Raw genomic sequence first — 14,623 nt, forward strand, 5'->3', positions numbered from 1 at the left:
AGAGAGCGAGAGCGAGAGAAAGTCTGTGACTTCTGGATAGATTTTATTTTTGCCCTCAGAATAGTACTCTTAACACAGGAACAATCGACCCAGAGCTATTCTCTTCACTCTCGTATAATAGTATAAGGCTTACATGAGACTGCATTTTTGTAAGACAAAAGAGATAGTGGTTCTTGTAATACATTACAGAATGTTTAATGCACATAGATTTTGCTATAGAAATAACCACTTCAAAGAAATGTGCCACTTTCTACAAGAACATTTCAGCCTAAATTTGAAACCTTCTGGGGAAGCCATAAAGACTCTGCATCGTCATAAAGAAACCACAGCAACTTTGTGTTGAGCTTGTTTGCTTTTTGTGACTCTCAAACAGGCGGTAAGTTAAAAGAGAAATGGAGCAGGTGATAACCAGCATCTGGCTTTGTGCTTTTGAGTAGCAATAGAGGGGCAATTTCCCACTGGATGGGTATTCATATAGAGATGAAATGAACTGCGCTTTTCTTGGATGGCTTTGGTTTTACGAGTTCTCCCTCCTGGAATAGGGAATCAGCTTGCAGATGGAAGAAAATTGTTTGCTTTTATTGAAATTTGCCTCTTTGTTGTCTCTGTCTGCAGTTGTGAAGAAACCTTTTTTCAATGTGTAGGGTTTTTCAACACACACACATTGGCAGGACATTGGTGGGAAACATAGTTGATTCTTGGATGCATCGGAATTCTCTCTTGAATAATTCAGCAACTATTCACAAAACTCATTAATTGGAATTCAGATGGTTCCCCAAACACCAGTAATCAGCCTAATGGCAGACTTTCTCTGCGTGGCCGACTTCTTTAAAAATACAACATCGGAGCCTTAATGGACAGACTCTTGTTTAACAGGAGAGTGGACTGATGCTGTCTATCCACTTTATGTAGTTGCAAGTGATGGAGATGGAATCTGCTCTCAGGCGACTTCAGTAGTTTGTGTTCAAGGTTATGTTTTCAAGTGCAGGAAGCTGTGCTTAAAGTGAATTACCGTATTTTCCGCACTATAAGGCGCACTCAAAAGCCTTTAATTTTCTCAAAAAACGACAGTGCGCCTTATAATCCAGAGCGCCTTATATATGGATTAATTCTGGTTGTGTTTACTGACCTCGAAGCGGTTTTGTGTGGTACACGGCACTCTGTCAAAATGTTTTAGTACGACTTTGGTAAACTACAAAGCCGCACCGCTTGCAGCATCACGGCTACCGTAGTCAGGAGCGTCGCGGAGTAACACATACTGTGCTTCACCATCACATTACAGTGTGCTTGTATAAGGACCCCAAAATGGCACCTGTCAAGAGACACGCTTACGACGCGGACTTCAAACTCAAGGCTATCAGTCACGCAGGAGAACATGGGAATAGAGCAGCTGCGAGAGAATTCAACGTTAATGAATCAATGGTACGGAAGTGGAGGAAGTTTGACTGACTGACTGTTTTGTTTCGCTTAATGCTATAGTCCGGTGCGCCTTATATATGAAAAAAGATCGAAAATAGACCATTCATTGACAGTGCGCCTTATAGTCCGGTGCGCCCTATAGTGCGGAAAATACGGTAGTTTAAGTAAGAAAAGTTTGAATAATAAAGCTGTTTAATAATGCTTGTCGGTAGGGATGCATGAAACCAATATCAGATATTGGGCCAATACTGATTTGGATAGCTAGATCGGCTATCGATGACCGTATTCAATTCACCTCTATGTTTATAAAATATACAATATATACGATTAGTATGCAGTATGGGCCAATACCCAAAGCTCAAGTATCAGTTACTTGACCGAAACAGTCGGATCAGTGCATCCCTACTTTTCCCTAATTTATTGCTTACATGTATGTCCTGTTGTCCTGTAAACACAAATGTGCAAGTCACAATGAGGCATACGGAGCTAAAGCTTAGTCACTTTGTGGGGGCCTCTGGCACCAATTGATGGTTAGAAATCAAACATTCATTAGTAAGCCCCATAACATTTGGAAAACCCACCCATGTATCATCTTTAGGTAGGTAGAGCCCCAATGAAATCCATTAAAATAGTTTTTTTTAATTTGGATTTACAATGCAAGCACATTTTGTGCGTGGGTGCATGTGTGTGTGTGTGGAGCTGAGCCCTGCCCTTGGTGAAACGCAGAGAATAGGATCAGTGTGTCTGAAAATGACACAAAGCAAACCAAGCGTGTGGGAGTCCAAAGAAGAATTTGAGATTGTTTCCCTAAACTTGGTTCATCACTTTAAGGTTCCATGCGTTGGATTAGTCTTGTATCCGAGGAATGGGAAGTGCCAAGCTCGAGAGAAATCTCTCCAAAGAAGAAACATGCCAGCCTTGCAGTTTTCTGTAAAGAATGTATCAAAGCCTATGCTGTGCTGTCAAAGAAGGGATTTCTCTTTCACTAGGCACACATCACCAACCTAACCACTGCTTCTCAGATGCCCACTTGACACAAAAGCGTTACCCCTCACACTCGTACTGTCAATGAGTTTTTCAGTTCCTGTCTTTGATACATTATCCACAAACAAATGTTCAGTGTATTTGCTATTATCAATGAGGCATAAATTACTTTAAATATCAAATTTAACACAGTCAAAATACCTGATAGTGTAGTTTCCTTTAAGCTTCAACACATGGAAATGCTTGAATATTGAGGCACTATGTTTGGATAGTCACTGAGATGTACTGTTTACCTCTTTTCAGTTCCGTTTATTCTTTTTATGAAAACACAGACCGAAGCATAATCCAAAACTCATTGTTGTGCCATGGCAGATTGATTTAATTGTCTGATCTACTGAGCCAGACTATACACTACACAGTTGATGGGACAGAGAGTACTTTTGTATACCTTTTGTTTTTGTTTTGTTTTTTACAGGAGAATGCATTCATTGAAGAAAATGTAATTGGTTTGGGCTCTATGTTATGGCAGTGAGTGTAATTGGAAGTTAATTTAGAGCTACCTCAGACCTATGACCTCAGATGCCTGTTTATGAACATGATCACTGATCCAGAATCATTTTTGATGCGTGTGATTGACTGTGCTGTTTTGTGTGTATGTTGGCAGCTGGCGGCTGGCATCTACAGCTTTGCGTGCTCCCTCTGGAGCCATCACACCGACTGCTTCCTACAGCAGATCTGCGCCAGAGACGAGGCCGCGGCACTCAGCTCGCTGGAGAGGACGCTGCTCTCTCTTAAAGGTAGTAGCATTTGCGCTCGCGCCCATACAGACCCGACACAACTGCAAAGATGTGAAATGATCTATAAATACAAAACGCTAAAATATAACAATGGCCTTTAATAACTCACTCCATATCGCAATGCATTCACTACAAAAACGTAACTAAGAGGACAAATTGTTAACTTGTGAAACATCAATTAAGTGGAGATTAATTTGCAATTAGCGTCAATCCTGCACGCTAATCCGTCATTCTCTATCTGCCCCTCTCAGTGCTTCGCAAGTTGACAGTCTTCGGATTTCAAGAGCCACAACAGAATATGGAAGTGATGGTGAGTCTTGAGTTATTTCAGCTGTGGCTGTTAAGAAGCTCTCATATTTTTTAAATATTTTTTTTCCTGCTGGTGTTTTGAGTTTAAAATGACTCCAATCACAGTGTGGAATATTTGGATGGCCGTGAAGATTGAAAGTGCCTTAAGCCTTGTCTTGGTTCAAAGAGTGAAGAGTTCTGTATGAGCTCTTCTCCCACTTTCAGTGTGAAGAAAGTCCAACTCCATGAAACTGTTAATTCAATTTAGTCTAAATCTCTCTGGTTTAAAAACTAAATCTTAAGCATGTGCCTGGATGGGGTTTTGGTTGCCCCATGGCTTAGAGTTAATGGAATCATTTGCACAAAATATCCCAGCCCTGTGAACTCCAGCTGCAGATTCTGAGTACTTCCTGTTTTGCAAATCAAGTTTTGGTGAAAGAATATCAATACATGCTTTAAGAGAATAACGGTTAAAGGAAACAAAGTGATTTTGAAAGTGAGATATCTTTTTTAAGATTATTCTTTATTACAAACTAAAGAAACATAGTCATTTGATTGAGGCGACACCTGTGTCTCCAGGATTACTCTATATATTTAAATGGTCCTTTTATGCTTTTAGGTTTAAGAAAGTACCAAGGGCTTGCAAAAAAAAAAGTTTTGTACATGGAGAACAAAAGATCTACAGTGGTTCAGCCTGACAGACAAATGCAAGGGCAGGAAGCGAGACGGATCCCACTGAGCAACAGTTTATTAAAAAATCGAATAAAAAAAAAATAAAAAAATTGGAAGCTTAGCGTCAAAATGTGAACAGATTTAATTAGGAACAAGTTCCCGTTTCAGTGTCTTTTGCACAATAACAAGCCCATAACAGGCTGGTAATAGCAGAATAGAAAATAGGGTTAGTATAGAATAAGCACAATTGGTTTTAATCATTTGATTCTTCAAAACATTTTCGAACAAATAGTAAATAATACATTTGGTGTTGGAATTATACTTTTTTTTAATCTAAAAAATATTAATAGTATTAAAGATTTAAATAGTCATTATTTAGGGAAAGAGGAAAGACATCAATATAAGAAGCGGTTGTAAAAAAAGTCAAGGTAACTGCAACCTAGAGACTTAAATACTGTACTTACAATTCAGCCCTTCACCCCCATGGTAACATCTTGTTATACAAAAATAAAAACACTTCTACCCTCTTTGTAGAAAAAAATAATGAATTGAATCAGCATAACCCCCAATCAAATCAAATTTAAGACTACCTAAAGATTCACAGCTAACCGCTAACTCACAGGCATTAAAAAGCTAGTAAGTTATGGAAGGCATACATGGCACCCTGTTTGAAATGGATAAAAGTAATTTTATTGACATTTATTGATTTTGGTGTTCATTGAATTGAACACCACAATAGGTGATAATGAAAAGATGTATAAGTTGCCTAAAAGGCATCAAAATTCTTGACATACAGTATATACAGTCATAGAAGGTCAGTGAGTTGCTACTGTGTCATCTGGTTGTGTCTCTCTTATTATTTTATTTTATTTGTCTATTTCTTTTATTTTTTCTCTCTGTCAGATGAGAGATGGAAGGGAGATTTTTCGACGGAAGTAATTGGGTTTACTGTCCTATTATTCGACTAATGAGACAATTTTTAGCTTGCAGGCTGAAGGTTGTACAATGGTTGAAACCGTCACATTATAATGTAATTTGCCTCGAGCTGTCCCTGGTTATTACAGCTCAGTGAGCGGAAGAAATGGTCTGGAGTTAATATTTCATGTTCAGATGTTTATGCTGATATTATCTCAGACTCACTACTTCCTACTTTAACTTGTCAATACCACTTTTCATTCATTTTATTCAGCTGAGGTGTGTTAACACAGAAATATGCTCAGTTTAAACCTTGCTCCTTTTTCAATTCTCAAGTTATTGTCTATACTTCATACTATTCCAAAATCAAATAATGTTTCTGTTTGTTTTTCAAAAATGTGTTTTGCTTTAACCATGGAAGGCACTTTAAACAGTTTCTCAGGGCTCTCTTTAAAATAAGAATGTAATACAAATGTTTACGCCCAATTAGAGACAGTTTAGAAGGCGTCATGGGCCAACATGCAACTCGCACTTAAATGAGATGTACATTTTTTTTGTTGTGTACAAACAGTTAATTATTCCAAGCAGAGTATTCTCTATGTTTTTATAACATGCCTGGATGGTTTCTTAAAATCTATTCAACTGTTTATAAGAACAGGTGGTGATATCTTGTGGCTTTCTCTTGTCCTGTTTGGCTCCTGTATAGAATCAAATAAGCTACATCGTCCAGTTAGTCAACTATCTCAGACTGATATCATAAATTGCTGTGCTTCATTTTCTTCCTGCCACTCATTTTTCTTGTCGTCTGTGTACATCTCTGCTCAAAGTGGAGTCCCATTAGCATCGAGTTAAGATTTTATTTGTGCTAGAAGTGAAAATAATTTTTACAGCATGGGTGTTTTTGACTCATTTTTGACACATCTCAACCTTGATTTATCTGGCATCAGCTTCCATGATCTGTAACAAATGGAACTGAAAGAAAGTTAATTGTTGTTAATAGGAACAGGTGAGCTGAATCAGACTGCATAATGTCATTTAAATAAATCGGATGCAATTACCGGTATCGCTCAAATGAACCCTTTTTCTGAACAGGACTCATTGATTAAGTCAGTTATTCACAACACTGTCACAGGTTAAGCTTTTTCAATTCGGTAATGGGAATCCTCATCCAGATCAATTTGACACTTATTTACTACTTCCTGAGATTTCTTTTCGGTTTACATGGTTCCAAACGGACAATTTCATGCCATATCATACCATTTTTTAAACAGGCCCTATTATGCTATTTTCCGGGTGCATATTTTTATCCCAAGTTACAGTTAGAACATGTTTACATGCGTTAATGCTCATAATCTGCCTTGTTTTTCTCATCCTGGCTGTCCTGCAGCACCTCTTCTCACCCTCTCTCTGAAATGCTCCGTTGTAGCGCTTGCTCCTCCCTCCAGAAAGCAAAGTCTGCCCTGATTGGTCAGCTAGCCCACTCTGTTGTGATGGTTCAATGTTTCACATTTCAAAAAACTCTTCCTCCGGAACTCCAGCTCCGTCTCTCTCTTTTGTTGTTTGAGGGTGGGCCAAACTAGCCGGAAGGAGTTTTACGTCACTTCCGTAACATTATGACCTCATAAAGTTACGGAAGTGAAGGAGAGAATTCAATGGAGCCGTTTCAGGCAGCTCAGGAGCAGTGTTTCTGAGGGGGAGGGTAACTCCTTTTAGGCGTGTACTTCAGGTTTTACACTCTACGAACCTTTTACACAGTTATGCCCAGCTCGTTCAGTGGCATTACAAGGAAGGGACGTCTACACAGCAACAGATTAGTAAACAAGTACATTTTTAAAAGAAATCTCAACTGAAGGAAACTAGTGTTTGAAATAAGTGGTGATGTGTGGGTGCTGTAGCAGAATCGTTTGAGGCTGGGGTGCTTGGGTTACCTTATAATGCTGTTGGCTTTCTTCCTACACTGCTGGGCAAACTGGCACCAAAGTTGTTTGTTTTGTGGCTATAGTTTACCAATGTTGCTGCCAGTTGCAAATTATTGATTTAAAAAACAAAACACTAAACAAACTTTTGAGAATATCTTAAGTCTCACTGAAAATGCTTGGGTAGGTTGTTTTGTTCTCCTTTCCATTGTGTTCCTTGGACGACAAATACAGACTGCTAACAAGTTATATACCCTGAGAAAGCCAGTGTCTTCACACTCAACGTAAACATTCTGGATAGATTGGGTTATTTTCTAATCACCACAGTGACAGCACTGCTGGAGAGCGGCAGTGAGTTGGAAAACACTGACCCAAAAAATGAAGACCATTGTCAGTGTTCACACAGGCTGCCACAGTGATGAATTTAAAGCTTTTTTCTTAAAACTTACTTATTTTAAAACTTTTGGTTTGTCGTCCTGGCTTGGTTGTCAAACAAGCACTGCATGAGGTGAAAATAGACATCTCAGGTGATAGGGGAACAAAATAATTTTTTTCTACATATGTTCATCATTCTAAGTATGTTAGTCTGTTTGCAACATCCAGGCGTTAAGAAACATATTCGTGTAACTCTGAAGGATTTTATAGATTATAGATTACAATTGAGATATGGTTATAAACAATCCAGTGTGAAATTCTGAACTTAAAGCATACTCGGTGTATTTATACTCTTATGGACCACACAGCTAAAACATTCACCATATTTCAAGATTAAGATTTTCTCTCAGATTGAACTGAGTTGTTCGGTTGACACTCTCATCTACCTTTTACAAACTACTTCTCACATTCCTGCCGACGTGCTCATTTAATGCCCACCACACTCTGTCTCAAATTTCTATTGTTTTCTTACCACCTCAATCCATTTTGCTGAAATTCATTAACTTTTCTCTTCATCCTGGTGTATTGTTCCCCCGCAGTGCCACGAGCTTCCCTTTTTATTCCTCTTTAGTTGTCAAACCTTTTTCATGTTGACTTTTTCATTTAAAAACTTTTTATTTCCTGCATGCCCTATTTAATTATTTTTCTTGATTTATTTCACCCACCTTGCCTCCCCCTCTTTTTCTAAATCCCACCGTTAGCCCAACAAATGCCTGCCGGGTATGTTGTTCTTCATCCACCCTCTCTTTTGTGCTCCTCTTGTGACCCCCTCTTTCTCCACTAGACTCTGTTAGGAGCTTTACTTACAGGCTTGGCTGTGTGATTAATGACACTACTGTTGACCTCATGGCTGAACATTAACGCAGAACTAAACCGATTGCATCTCCATCTATCATCTAATTTCCCGTGCTAAGCCGTGTCTACACCAGGCTACAGAAAATTGATTCTCCTTCATACTGTGTAGCTGACACTTTTATTTATACTCCCGAGTACAGAGGCCCGTGCACACACACACACACACACGCACACGCACACGCACACGCACACACACACACACACAAAACACACATAAAGTTATTTATTTGTTAATAGATCTGTTTCTGAGCAATACTGATGAAAAAATCACGAGTGATTCAACTGCAGAAATGTCAAAGAGATTAAACTTGATCTCACCCTCTCTTCATCTCTTCCCTTTCAGGGTTTCCTGAATGCAGTGTTTGAGAGGCTAAAACAGTTCTTGGAATGCTGTGAGTACTTGTCTCTTTCTCTTTCCTGGATCTCTGATCTGAGGCTTCTCCCTTCAGTATACAAACTCAGTTACTGGTGCTTGATATAATGCATACTAAAGGCTCCTTCTTAAGAGACAGTATGGTAAACACACTCCAGGTCTCATGATTGCATAGCTTTACCTAGGTGTCAAAGTGAAAGTTTAGGCAGAGTCATCCTAAGGCTGTGGTTTCCAAACTTCTTCTTGTCAAGGACCTCTAATTTGAAACTCATTAGGGAATTTGATAAAATTAAAATTCATGGACTGGAAAGATTTTGGTTGTAAGATATAAGGGTTGGGCCAGTGATAAAAACATTCATACCTGTATGATATTAATCCAAAGACTCGCCCAATGTACTGAATTCTTATTGAAATACAGGACACAGTCGTGGCTGTCAGCATTATGTTTTCAGGTTGCTGTCCTTACATACTGTATGTCCCCTCTGTCCTTTCATCTGGAACACGTTTTCTCAGGAATGCCGGGACTCAAGCTTTAACTAATTGGATTTGGTGGTGAACAGTCCCCATTGCCTCACAAAACACATTTCTGGCCATAATTCAAGAATTCAAATTACAATATAATAAGTGTCTGATTAAGGTAGTTCCTCTCCCCGGCTTATTTTGGACATGCAGTTGTGACAAATTGTGAGCTTTATTTCTTCATCTTTCACACTGAAGAACCTCCACACTGACGGCGTGTGGCTGTGACATTACTGCCTGGGCCAATGTGTGCAGACGTAAAACTGTGATGCAGCACACGTTCGTAAATATGACTGGTCAGAAAAAACGGAAATAGCATATCAATCTGTGCAACTCTGGTTGAAACACATATGAAGTTCATGAGTTCCTTAAAGGTTCTTGGTCCTGTCATCTGTTACTTTGTACCCATCCCTCTGAATGTAAATATCAAAATGAAGTTTCTTCGTTCCTTTGGAAAGTTCTCATGTAGAAACACCCTCTGAGTGACTACCAAGTTAAGTGGCAGATATGTTGGCTCAATTTCACAGTTTGATTTCGACGTTCCTTTTCTTCTTCTTTTTGGAAGGCTTTCATGTTAGCACCCAGTGGCTGAGGGATAAATCTCAGACACAACCCCACAATCTACCATAGCAGCAGATTTTAGCAAAATATATCATCAGCTACAACTATCACTTCCAATATTTACTCTGCCGATGGCATCGGAGACGGGGTCAGGGTCCTGTTGGTATTTGGGCATGACAGATAGGAGAAACAGCAAGGCAGCTCCCGGCCGGGGAGAAATATCAGCTCTGCACTGACTGATAAGGTCAGCTATATAAACTGGTGTTTTCTCGGCAGTCTTCGTGGTCCATTCAGATGTCTGACTCTCCCTCTTAGATGTTTGTCCTCCAACGGAGTCAGTCACTGTCAATCACAACAATGTTGAAAAACTTTTCCCAAGGTTGCATATCTGTCAGAAATAATGAATAGTTTAATTTTCTAGCTTCATTTCCTTCATCTGTCTCTGTCTATGTATTTTATTAGCAGGTTTTCGTTGGGTCAGATGTTTGACCTCAGTGACTTTGATGACTTTACTCACCATCTGCTTACATTACCAGCTGTCGCACACCTGCAAACAAGGAAACATTGGCATAGACACAAAGTCAATAAAATGCACTGGCGTTTGGATTTACATAATGCTTGATGTTAAATGTGAAAGAAGCAAGACAAAGGAGTCTTTGAGCCAGTTAACCTTTTTAATCAATCTAGTATCATTGTGAATTAGAAGAGGCTGCTAGAAATGAATGTGCATAAAGGGGAGAGGAAGCTATGACCCTTTGACAAGGAAGTAAACTACATGGAGCATCTTTATTGGGTCTAGCATCCCAAGTGATTTTATGGAGCCAAAGTTTAAATCAGGCGGGGCACTCATGGTCATTTTTTAAGTTCTTTTTATCACTTTTCTTTATGATATTCACCGATGTAATGGGCTCGTGGGATTCACGAAAGGCAGCGAGGTGAAGTGGGCATCTGACCTTGAAGAAAGCAGCAAAGTTTCTTGTAGTAGATGAGGATACATCCATCTGCATGTTTCTTGAGCATCCTTGTCCCCCTCTTACTGTCCTTCTTGCAATCTTTTTTTTTTAAACTTTGTTTATTTGGTTTTGCAAGAACATACAATTGTGTCATCAGAGCACTTATAAAAAGGTATTTTTTTTTTTATGCAAACACAATCTAAAAAAAGCACATTTGAGATATTGCTCAACAGCTTAGAAAGACTGAGAACTAAAAAGACGCAATGGTGATGATCAAAGCCAGGCCATGTGTATGAATCAGCCGACACCTATCACAGGCAGATGATACACCGTCATAGATCTTTAGAAACTACAATTGTACTGTAGTACGTATGGTGTACCACTTTAAAATAAATAAGACCATGTTAGCATAAATCAAAGATTTTTGTACACGCTGGGAAACATGAGGAACATGTCATGGGCGAAGTTACGGACCTGTAAATATTTGGGTGGGGGGGTTGCTACTGGAGGGAAGTCCCAGGTGAGATTGGACGAGGGGTCTGGCAGCAGACTGGTGAACAGCCTTACTCAGATTAGTTTTAGCTGGGGAAAAAGTATTCCCTTTATGAAGGGTTAGAATGCAAAAAGGTGTCTGAATTCGCAAACTTCATCATGAAGAACTGGATTACTTTGGCAGAAACAAATATTGGATGAAGAACAATCCAGTTGAGGATTAAGCCAGCAGTTAGTCTCCTCCGAATATTAAGTAGGGTGAAGGAAGTGTAAAGAAAAAAGCGTTCACCATGATTAGTGGGAGTATAAACATTAGCCAAAATCATGTGAGTTTTATAAATCTGGCCAGTAACTATAATGAATTTTATCAGATTCATGCAGCGAAAAAGCCGCATGTCTGGACTTGCCCAGAAATGATTCTGAACTACTCATCTGCTCTTTAATTTTAAATGAGTTGAGGCTTTAAGATGATTCTCTTAGGTAAAGGGATTATATCTGCATGGAGGCGGTGGAGATGATGTAATGCCTCGCTATACCTTGTTTTATAGGGTTATTGAGCCCTTTGCAGTAAAAAACTAGTGAATTTAACTCTCCCTTGATAGTAATGTAATGTAATGTAATGAGATGCTGTTAAACTCTGTTCGGTCATAGCTAGGAATTAGGTCTGCTATACAAGAACAAGAGTGATGGTCTGCAGCAGCATTCAGGACAGAAACCTGAATGATTGAAAGAGAAAGGAAACGCAAAAGCACATTGAAATACAATAAAACACAATACAAGTGTACCTCTACCTCATGTTCAGCTATAGAGTCTTGTTAGCACCCCCCCCCCCCCCAAATCCCCTGTCAGTCTTTAAAAATCTTCCTCCTACTTATTTATTCCATCAAGTTTTGTCTTGCCTTTTACATATGGTCCATATTGGCTGTGCTGGTAGGGGAAGATCAGACACCACTTAAGATTATTTCTCTTCAAATGTTCCATATCATTCTGAAAAGGTGTACTCTGAATCAATTGTGACTCATAAAATCTCTTTGTCAACAATTGACTCAGTCATTTCTTAAGTGGCCTACCTGAAGTGTACCTTTTATGAAGGTATTGTCAAATGACTTCAGGAGAGGAAAGTTAAGAATTTCAATACATTGTCCTGATGTCCTGCCAGTATGTCAGCTTTAAAACACTTAACTGAAGAATCCTCAGTAATTGGACAAATCAGCCAGGGGATTTTCTTTTCGTTTGAAATTTAAGTGTTTCTATTGTCTCGGTAAGAAAGTGAGAAAGCACAGCACATATCCCCAAATGGGAAATATGCTGTGGTTCTATGGTTCATAGAGAGAGTGTTTTAGTCAGGATACGATTTTAAGGTCAAGGGTTAAAAAAGATTTTTCCACTGACATCGCTCAATATATTTTTTGTACGCCTCCGTGCCGACATCAATCGTGGCCAGTGATGGACTGATAAGAATTCGATGGTTAAAGGTCAAAGGCCACTGTGACCTCATAAAGCATGAAGAATGCGTATGCTAATTATTACAATTTAACACTAATCCCTAATAGAATAAAAAGATTAAGTGACATTTTGGACAGACGTGGATGTAAACTGCAACTTGACTGGTTTACGGGGGCATACAACTGTGAAGCGGTGTTTCTTGTTTTATATCGAGGTTAGAACAATATATTTAAATGATTTTATTACTCTTACTTACTCTTATTATTAAGTAATATCATTGACATATTAAATTACTTTTGGGATTAAATAAATAGGGGCCATTGCTATATTGCCATATTATGATAATTGCCTGTGGATGCTGTATGTTGACGACACTGCTCCTGTTAAATAACAATACTGTTTTCTGTTTCAGCTCGACAGGTTGGTCCAGACAGCACATGCAGAGAAAAGCTGGAGAAGATGATCATACTGTACACTAAAAGTGTGAGTTGGCTTGTATATCTAATTATATAGAAAGGAATCTCTGTCTCTGTGTCTTTATGTGGGTAGGCCTATGTCCTTCGCATTTCTCTGTTAGCACCGGTAGCTAGTAGCCGTCGGCTCAGCCGTTACTATGTTGAGAGCTGCGTGTTGAAGCAACCTGGCTGTCACTGACGGTTAAATGAATAATAATTAATCATATTTTGAATATTATATATTTTATATATATATAATAATAAATAGAAATAAATGACAAATGTCTGTTTTGTTGTGAATGAACAGGTTAAATGTTTGCATCAAGGGCGTTACAGACCAATTACAGAGTTTAACAAATGTTCATCTTTCTCCTCTCCTTTTTCTATGTTTGTTCTTCTCTACTTTCCTTTCCTCCCCTCCACGTAGTTGTTAGATTTCCTGGAGTACCATCCATGTGCATTCATACCCCTAATCCAGCGTTCCCTGGAATTTGCCGTCAGCTACCTGTTCACACCTGCAGGGGAAGGAGTGACCTTCGAACGCTTCATTGTTCAGTGCATGAACCTCATCAAGATAATTGTAAAGAATGATGCCTACAAACCTTCCAAGAACATTGAAGGTAGGATACGAGGGCTGCGGGGAAAGAGGTGCATGAAGGGTGGAGAATAAAGGATGAATGAAGCGATAACAAAAGGGAGTAAAGTACATGGTGGATGAGTGATGAGAATCTCATATTTGAATGAGAAGAAAAGATAAAGAAAAAAGCCAGACAATCGTCATCAGAAAGAGCCACTAGCTCTTCAAATCAGATCACTGACTGTGTTTTGAAAACACTATGCTGTAATACCATCATGGTCAGCGGGCCTCACCAAGGCTCATGTTTATTTCAAGCTGACAGAGGCTTCCAGTGCCTCATTAGCCATGGAGCAAGGCACTCTGTCTTTGTTCTGCCAGCTCGTATGGTCTTTGGTCTGCCTGTATTGAAGCTCTTTCTCCTAAACAATCGTTAGTTGACAGAAAGCAGAGCCACCTTTTTTATGGTTCTAGTGCTAATGCTTCGGGGTCATTCGAATTCGAGTGTGCCGTGGCATCAGAGTTAAGTTCGACTTCAGGTTAGCTTTCCATTTCCAATTTCCAAACAGGAAAACAAAGTATTTTGAAAAAGCAATGGTCTAAGCTAAAGGGAAAGTTGAGCCTTGACTGACTGAGCTCAGAGCAGCCATCTGACTTATTCATTAGGCCCATGCTGTCAGTCAGAAAGACAGGCAGGAGGACCCATGTGTGTCTGAGGGTATTAGAACAGGACGCTCAGTACTGCGAGTAGAGTAGTGACATGGAGGTCAGAGGCCACAGGTAAAGTGGAGGTTTTGAAAGTTTAACAGAATGCAATCTACTGGTTTGGGTATTGGTTTGGCTCTGGAAGTAAAGTATAATTTCTTGTTTGCTTTATATCAACGATTTCCCCTTTTAAAAATGCATAACGCATTTTGTTTTTTAAAAATACTGTTCTTTAATTATACACTTTTTTTAACTGAAAGTCTA

At 39.2% G+C, this 14,623-nt stretch overlaps 1 protein-coding gene across 1 annotated transcript in view; it reads left to right on the forward strand.

The window, feature by feature from the left end:
* Positions 1 to 14,623, forward strand: part of ipo11 (importin 11) — a 110,622-nt gene that overhangs the window by 16,516 nt on the left and 79,483 nt on the right. Inside the window, exons 6-10 of the mRNA XM_054611057.1 lie at positions 3,068 to 3,200; positions 3,452 to 3,510; positions 8,625 to 8,673; positions 13,038 to 13,108; positions 13,508 to 13,700. Coding sequence (XP_054467032.1) covers positions 3,068 to 3,200; positions 3,452 to 3,510; positions 8,625 to 8,673; positions 13,038 to 13,108; positions 13,508 to 13,700 — 505 coding nt within the window. The remainder of the gene's footprint in view (positions 1 to 3,067; positions 3,201 to 3,451; positions 3,511 to 8,624; positions 8,674 to 13,037; positions 13,109 to 13,507; positions 13,701 to 14,623) is intronic.

Source organism: Anoplopoma fimbria, chromosome 13 (assembly GCF_027596085.1).
Source record: "Anoplopoma fimbria isolate UVic2021 breed Golden Eagle Sablefish chromosome 13, Afim_UVic_2022, whole genome shotgun sequence".
Taxonomy (NCBI): domain Eukaryota; kingdom Metazoa; phylum Chordata; class Actinopteri; order Perciformes; family Anoplopomatidae; genus Anoplopoma; species Anoplopoma fimbria.